Below are 8,081 nucleotides of genomic sequence, written 5' to 3' on the forward strand. Positions count from 1 at the left end.
AGGGGAGCCAAAGGAGCCCCCAAAATAGCTCCCTGGACCCTGGCTGCACAGCCACATTCCTGCCCAGGCTAGGATTAGAAACAGAAACATTTCGGGGGGTGAAGGGCGGAGCGGGAAGACACTACTCCCTGTGGCTTCAGAGAGCCGCCAGGAGGGATTTTCGTTGTTCTTTCCAGGGTGGACAGTCCTCCCAGAGGAAACCGTGGTCTCTGGTCGGCCCTGGATGCCAGGGCCCCCCTGGCCGAGTGAGCAGGCCAAGGCTTGTGCTGGCAGCAGGTCACTCAGGGGACCTCGGGGGCTCTCTGGGGACCCATCACTTATGATTTGGACACTTTGAAAAGGCAACTTTAAAAACGCCCACTGAAGACCTTGAAGGGGTACTGGCGGCTCCCTTCCCTCTGAGAGTTTGGGGGTGGGGACAGTGTGAGGGATCCTCCCCATCTGAAGGGCCCTGCCCCCGGCCGGCCAGCAACTGACCCACCAGCTTTGTGCCCCTGGCACCGCCCTCCTCCAGTCTTATTTTTCCTGCCATCGAAAGGGGGTTTGGGGGGAGACTGGGCCTAGCTCTTGCTCTGCATAAAGTGGACTGATTCTAGGACTGCACTGAACACACACACACTCCCTCCACACCTCCGCGGAAGGGAACAGAGACGTGGTGAAAACAGGGAACTTTAGTATAAATAAGAGGTCCCAGGGGACAGGGAGGGCCCCCCCCCCCCCCCAAGGGGCTTCCATAATTTAACACTCTTCAAAAGCACAAGGAACGGCAAGGGCAGGGCTGGGGCCAGGGGAGGGGTGGGCCGCCCCCTGCCCTGCGCACAGGACGGAGGGGCACACTGCAGAGCTGGGGCTCTTGTAGGGGGCGGTTTCTCCCCCAGGAGTGACCAGTCACATGCTGGGGACAGGGAGGCTAACACTGATGTCTCGGAGGAAGGGGTCATTGTATTTGGCAGTGGGTGGGGACGAGGTGGAGGCCACACAGGCCACTACATCCCCCCAGTGTCTGGGCCAGTCTGAGGGACCATCTACCCCCAAATCTGTGCAGGGCGAGGGACCGGAGCAGTCCATCTGTCATGGTTAGTCTTGTTAATACGTCGATCCGGGAGTTCAGCGGGAAGGGTTACACTAGGAGGCTGGGGGTGTGGTGTGTGGGGACCCCGACATCCATGGCTTCACACCACTGTGCCGCTTGGGGAGTTGCCTGGCTGGGAGGAGATGCCCTGGGGAAGAGGAGAGGGGAGACAGGCAAGGGTTAGAGACCACCTGGGGTTCTCACCAGTCCCGCGGGGAGGGAGCCAGCCCGGCGTCTGCCAGGCTGCTGCTACCCTGGCCTTGCCCTTGAACCCACCCCCAACACCCCCAGAGAGGCCGCTGCTCTGGGCTCAGGAACTTAAATCTCAGCTAGCTTCCCAGTCCCAGCAAGCGGCACTTTTATACAATAATTAAAGTCCTCGTTTGAGCCTGAGCAGAGACGATGGGGAAGGGGTAGGGGAGAGGGAGGAGAGGGGGGGAACTGGGGTCCCCTTCTGACTGGGGGGGGACCTGAGATTCTGGTGGGGAAGGACTTAGGGACAGTCCTACCTCTACCACTGACTTGCTGGGTGACCTGGGCCAACTTCCTTCCCCTGTCTGGGCCTCGGTCTCCTCATCTGTGAACTAGGGAGATAGAGGGGTCTCTTTCAGGGCTCACCAGCTTCCCCAGATCCCGATGCCCCTGCCTCAGAGACTATGCTTTAAGTTCTAGGGATTCAGGAACCTACGACTCTAAGACTCTTCCAGGGAACCAAGGCACAGCCCTCCCATCTGGCCTCCTAGCCCCCAAGCCCGAAGCCCAAGGAGACTCCTGACACCCCAGCTCCCAAGTCACACAGCACCAGGCCCCCACTTCACTCACTGGGGCCTCTCTGAGCCCCAGAGCCAACCCAGGAGGTGGGCACATCCATGTCCCTGTCCTCAGAGGTGAGAAAGGTTAGAAAGAGGCAGTGCCTTGAACTAGGTCACACAGGGAGCCAAAGTGCAAGCTGGAAGCCCAAGCCTGGATCCCACAGCCCATGCCTCCGGCAGTGGGCTTGCATCCCAGGAGTCTGACACCCAGGCTGCTAAGCTGGGGCCCACAGGCTTAGTCTTGCCCATAGAGCTGGACCTGCAGCGTTAGAAACATCTCACCATTCCGGTAAGACCTGGCCATGAGGAGCCCACTGACTGCCCTTCAGACAGCCGGCCCCCGTCTCCACCACTCCCAGAGGCTTCTCCTACCTGACCTGCTGCTGGTGTTGCCTGGCAAGCGTTCTAGAAGCCACTCTAAGACCTGGGGAGCCTTTTTCTGGGACAAGATTTCCATGGCTTCCCCATACCCCAGGGGCTGGAAGCTGTGCGCTAACGAAGCCCTCTGCCAAGGCCCACCTCCGCCTGGGTCCCGGTGGGCGGGCAAGGGGAGACTCACCGCCTTGCCCGGCCGGGCCCAGGTGCAGATGAGGCCCTCCTGGCAGGCGGTGATGATGCAGTCCTCCAGGAAGAGGAGGACCGTGAGCCGCTCCTGGGCGATCTTCTTGCATACCAGTGGCTCCAGCAGCGGTACCTCGTGGATGCGCGGGCAAAGCGCGGTGCCCAGCACCTTGGCGGGGTCCAGCCGGCTTCGGGGGGCGGCACCGCTGGGCTTGTCCCCGCCGCCCCCGCCCCCGCTGCCACCCCGGCTGATGTTGCCCAGACTGTGGTAGCGCTTGTGCTCTTTCTCGGCCCCCCGGTCCCGCCGCTCCTGCAGCGTGAGCGTGGCAAAGCGGCCGATGCTGAAGGGCGTGCCAGGCTCTGCTGCCGTGCCCGGGCCACCCGCCTTGCCGCTGCCCGCGGGGTGCGGAAGGCTGTTGGAGCGGGACAGTGAACGGGGCAGGGGCCCGGGGCCAGGCTCGCCGCCCCGCGAGCCGCTGGCGGTAGGCGGCGTGGTGCCAGGCGTGCCTGGGAGGGTGCGCGTGCGGGCCAGGGGAGGGTGTGGGTAGAGCACGTCTTCGGTGAGGTCCCACAGGCAGAACTGCGTGTCCTGGCCGGCTGAGCCGAAGCGGTACGTGATGGAGCCGGCCTTGGGCAGCGGGGAGAGGGGGGCGCCCCCGCCCGAGCCTGTGCTCCCCGCCTCCGGCTCCTCCTCCTCCTCGCCACTCCGCTCCTCGTCAGCGCCCGCGGCCGCTGCCTCCTCCGCCCTCGTGGTGTAGGGGTCGAAGGCCACGGCGTTGACCCAGGACTTGTGGCCGTGGCCCCGGGCCACCACGCGGCCCTCGGTGAAGGACCACACGGTGACCAGGTCGTCTTCGCCCCCCGTCACGACGTAGCGCCCATCGGGGCTCCAGCACACACAGAGCAGGCCCCCAAAGTAGCTCTTCATGAGCCCCCGCAGGAGCATGGAATCGAAGTGGAAGACGCGCAGGCAGCCATCCTGGCTGACGCAGGCCAGGTGCCGGCCGTCGGGCGAGAAGGCGAACTCGTTGAGGGGCCCCTCGCCCACCGCCCACTTGGCCAGCGGGTTGCGGGGCGCCTTGCTCTTGGCGGCGTAGACGGCGAAGCCCTCGCCCTGCTTCAGCAGGCTATACTGGGGCGGCGCCGAGGCGCACGGGTGGCCGACGTTGTACAGGTACAGGTGGCCGCTGGCGTGGGACGCCAGGAACAGGCTCTCTGACTCGGGCAGCCACTTCAGATATGTCACCTTGGTCTTGTCAATGAGCCGCTACCAGGGGAGAGAGCACCGTTGGGAGAAGGCCACCCTCCCCTGGCCCACCTCCCCCCCAGCCTGGTTCCTCACATAAAGTCATCATCCCCAGCCTGGATCTCCCGGGAGAGGAGGGGCTGAGGGAAAAGGACAGACAACAGGTCACGGGAAGGCAGGGGGAGAAGGGCTGCGTGAAGGGCACTCCGTAGAGTCTCAACGTCCCTTTTTCGGCAGGAGGGCAGTCCTGCGTTCCAGAGCAATGTCTTCTGTCTAACCCCCTCCACCATCTTTACCGTGTCGTGCTTAAGGCAAGAAATTGATTCACAGACTATCAGCTCCCCTGAGGAAGGGACCTTTGCTTATTTGGTTCATTGTTCTGGCCCCACAGCACAGAGCTGTGCAGATAGGAGTCCTGGAAAGTAGTTCCTGGACTCATGAACGACAACCTCCGTCCTGTCAGCTAAGCATCTTTGCTCCTTTTTGTCCTCAGCACTCTCTTCCACACCTGCAAGAAATCCTGTGGGCTGGAGCTTCAAAATTCGCCCAGAAACGGACCTGTCCTCACCTCCCCACGTTGAATCCAACCACCCTGGTCTCAGCCGTCATCAGGCTTCTGATGGCCTAACCCACCTCCCGGCCACCACCGCCCAGGTCTCTTCTCTACACCATTGCCAGAGAGATGCGATTAAAACCTAAGCCAGCAGCCTAGCACTCTCTCCCACTCTGAACACACAGGGCAGCCTCTATCAGGCAGGGCTCCGGAGAGAACCAAGCCTTGAAGCCCTTAGGCATCCAGTGTCTGTAACAAATTAACTTCTTTCCCAGGTATCTAAGTGGATTCCCTTTCTGCATTCTCTGGAGAATTTAGAAATCAATCAAATCGTTTCTGCGTTCTATGGCTCAGGTGGCAAGCGTCCATGACCTTCCAGACCCTACATCTCCACTCCCTTCCGTGCCGGGTTTCTGAGAACTCCTCTATTACCCTCCCCCTCAACGCTGCTCTGGCCACCCAGCCTTTCTGCTCTCCTGCTTTGGGCACCTGTGCTAGCTGTTCCCTCTATGCAGAACATCCTTCTCCCTAGTAACTTCTCCTGCCTCCTTCAGGTCCTTTATTTCCCTGTCACTTTCTAGCGAGACCTTTCCTAACCTCGCCAAGCACTCCCCATTCGCCTCCCCTGCTGGATTTTCGCCCACAACTTGCTGACACACAGCATACTTAGGTATTTGATAACTGTCTCTGCGAGCGAGATGAAAGCTCCACAAAGAGACGGCCCTCTGTTTTGTTCACTGACATATAATACTCCTAGTGCTTACAGCAAAGTCTGGCAACGAATGCGAATGCTCAGCTAATATTTTGTGAATGGATGAGCTAGTCCATTTTTAATCCCTTCCCTTTTCGACTCACTTTTCTCTGCCATTCATGCTTTCTGTGCATTTGGGACACCCTCTCTGAACACAGGAGAAAGAGGACAAGAGTAATTCTGGACACAGATAAGCTCTTCCACTGGCATTTCCCTTTATGCCACGACTGAGCAATCTCCACATGTGATTTTACAACAGTCCTGTGAGGTAGGGACAGGAATCCCATTTTGCAGTGGAGGAAAACTGAGGCTCAGGAACAGGCACCTTCCCAAAGCCACACAGTGAGTAGATGATGTAGTCCAGAATGTGAAGAGCAAGGGCTCTGGCTTCAAACAAATCCCAACCAGTGACCAGCCTCAGTTTTCTAATCTGCAAAATGGGTCTCACAATCCTAACCCATTGGTTGATGAAAATGCCAGGAGTGATGTGTTCAGCATAGAGCTAACATAGCACAGGGCCTGGGCACCAGAGGTGCACCCGTCGTCGTTGGCTGTCATCAGAGTAACTGCTGTCACCCCCCTCGACGTATCTGTCAGTCCATCCCCAGTCTCTACCTCACCCTGCCCCCACTCAGGCTGACACTGCTCCCCAGGCAGCTGTAGTCTCATGGCAAACAGCGTGCGGGTGGGTGGGATGGGGAAGGAGTTCTGAGCCATGGGGACCCATAATCACCTCCTCATTGAATAGTTTGCTGGTGTCCTTCTTGATGAGATCCAGGTACTGGACTTGACCGGCTGAGAAGCCCACCAGCAGGGAGATGGTCTCCGTGGCAGCAGTGAACTGGTTGAAGTCATGGCAGGTGGGCTGAGTGCCCTTATAGATCCGCTTGTCAATTGGCTTGTTGAGGTCAATGGACTTGAGTGGTGGGAGAAAACGAGTTAATGGCTTCTACCACTGAGAGGAAGGAAGAGGGTGTTGAGGTTGGGGGGAAAACCACAAAGAGGAAGCAGGGCTAAAGCCCTGAGGGAAGTGGGTAGGTGGATGGGTAAATGAGGAGGGAAGGGGCAACCACAGACAGGAAGGACGACCCAAAACACAAACAGAGGAGAACACCAGGCAGGAAGGTTCCCCCGCTGCCACCACATAAGACCACTAAGTGCCTCCTTCCCCAGGTTGGACGCCCCTCCCAGCCCAACTTCAGGGACTCTTGCCTAGAGTATCAGTGCAAGGTCCCCACAGTCCCTGAGCTTCTATACCTTTCTTGTCCTCCCCCATAATTTCAGCAACTCCCCTAGGTCTTAGCACCACAATATTCCAAGACCACCAAAACTCAGGATCACCCAATCCCTAGAACGCTAAAGCCCAATGTCCCAGGAGTCTCTTCACTCTGGAGTTCCTAAATCTCAGAATTCCCATCACACAGTTCAGGAACCCATTAAATCTCACAGTCCCCCCAAATTTTAGGTGCCTTCATCACCTCTGAGCTCTCAGGATCCCCAACACTTCCAGCGGCCACCACTTACTCCAAGGGTCTCACGTCCTCTGGGATGGACATCACTTTAGAGACACCTGTCATATCTGAGGATATCACCTCTGTATCTCCCATCAGCTCCGAGATTCTCCTTTCCTCCAGCACTGTCATTAATCTCCAGAACCCCAATTTTCTCTAGAATCCCATTCACCTTCATGATCCCTATTACCTCTAAGCCCCCGTCATTCTAGAATCCTCCTTACCTCTGGGCTCCCTAAGTCCCCCGGACACCCCCAGAATGCAATATCCCTGGGTATCACTTACGAGCCTGCAATTCCCAACACCTGCAAAATGCCTGCCAGCCAGAACCCTGGAGGACCCCACAACCATCTCGGATTCTCCATCATCTCCACAATAGTCACCATCCCAGAAGCCCCACGCATAACCTGGGGATCTGACGTGATCTCAAGGCCTCCCACCACCTCCAGGATGGCCAGCACTCAGGGGGCCTCCCATCACCTTTTAGAACCCTGCATCACCTACAAGAACCCTTTCCCCTAGGACGTCCATCACATCCAGGAGGCTTGTCTCCAGGCCCTCTGTCATTCAGGTACCCTCCTGTCACTTGTGAATCACCTCAGGGGTCCCCATCCTCAGCCTGCACCCAGGGCCCCAAGATGCAGGCCGCTCACCCGTTGGCTCCCACGGCGACAGCAGCCCGGGTAGAAATAGAGTTCGCGGCCCAAGTTGAAGCAGACGCGGTCTCCCCCGGCGCCCAGTCCCGCGGGCGTGGCAGGCGGCTCCCCGGCCCCGGCGCTGTCGGGCTCCCCGAGACGCACGAGGCTTAGGCGCACCGCAGGCAGCGCGGGCCCGGGCCCGGGGCCTGCAGGCGGAGGGGACGGAGCGGGGCCCGCGGCGCCTGGGCCCGAGGCAGAGGCAGGGCCGGGCGGGGGCTGCGGCGGCTGGGGCGGCGCCGGGGTCTGGGCGGAAGCCGGACCCGATCTGCGGGCGGCGCCGTCGCCGGGGAGCAGCTTGTAGAAGCCCTCGCGGGTGCGGAACTGCGACTTGATTTCCGCGCAATCCCCCATGGCGGCGCCGGGGCCCGAGCCGCCCTCCGCTCCGCCCGCCGCCATCTTGGGCGCCCCCCCACCCCAACCCCGGACCCCGCTGCTGCCCGACCGCCGCCCGCCGCCGGGCCCCCTGCCGGAAGCCGGGGTCCGCACCGGAAGAGGTGGGGTCGTCGCCCGGGCAACGCCTTTTCGATTGGCAACACGGTAGGGAGGCGGGACGAGCTCCAGCCGTCGCTCCGGTAACGGTTCGGGGTCTGAAGGCGGGGCTACAAGGTGGGCGCGGCCTTCGTGCCTGCGACCGTCTAATGGTTGGCTGTGGGGGCGGGGCCCTCAGGGAAAGGGGCGTGGCCATTAAAAGAGCCCTAGTCCCTAGCAACGGCGCCCTGGGAACCGTTTTCCTAGCAACGGGAGTACCCTCAAGAGGAGGCCTCGTCCACAACTTGTCTTTCCCATGACGTCACAGAAATGACTTCAGGTGACCCTAATGTCTCCTGAAGACTCCCAACATACACCCTCCAGTATTTTCCACTTACATCTTAAAGTC

The 8,081-nt window shown here is 60.0% G+C and overlaps 1 protein-coding gene across 2 annotated transcripts; it reads right to left on the bottom strand.

The window, feature by feature from the left end:
- Positions 1 to 656: 656 nt before the first annotated feature.
- On the bottom strand, positions 657 to 7,777 carry DMWD (DM1 locus, WD repeat containing). 2 transcript variants are annotated; one of them, XM_070771292.1, is made up of 5 exons: positions 7,160 to 7,777; positions 5,729 to 5,911; positions 2,444 to 3,712; positions 1,582 to 1,656; positions 657 to 1,220 (listed from the first exon to the last, which is right to left on the bottom strand). In XM_070771292.1, the coding sequence occupies exons 1-5, from the start codon at positions 7,598 to 7,600 to the stop codon at positions 1,173 to 1,175; spliced, it is 2,016 nt and encodes a 671-aa protein (XP_070627393.1). In that variant the 5' UTR covers positions 7,601 to 7,777; the 3' UTR covers positions 657 to 1,172. The 2 variants fall into 2 exon arrangements, with proteins under 2 accessions (XP_070627393.1, XP_070627394.1); XM_070771293.1 differs by lacking the exon at positions 1,582 to 1,656 and having other exon boundaries at positions 7,160 to 7,774.
- Positions 7,778 to 8,081: the final 304 nt, after the last annotated feature.

This window comes from Bos indicus, chromosome 18 (assembly GCF_029378745.1).
Source record: "Bos indicus isolate NIAB-ARS_2022 breed Sahiwal x Tharparkar chromosome 18, NIAB-ARS_B.indTharparkar_mat_pri_1.0, whole genome shotgun sequence".
In the NCBI taxonomy this organism is placed as follows: domain Eukaryota; kingdom Metazoa; phylum Chordata; class Mammalia; order Artiodactyla; family Bovidae; genus Bos; species Bos indicus.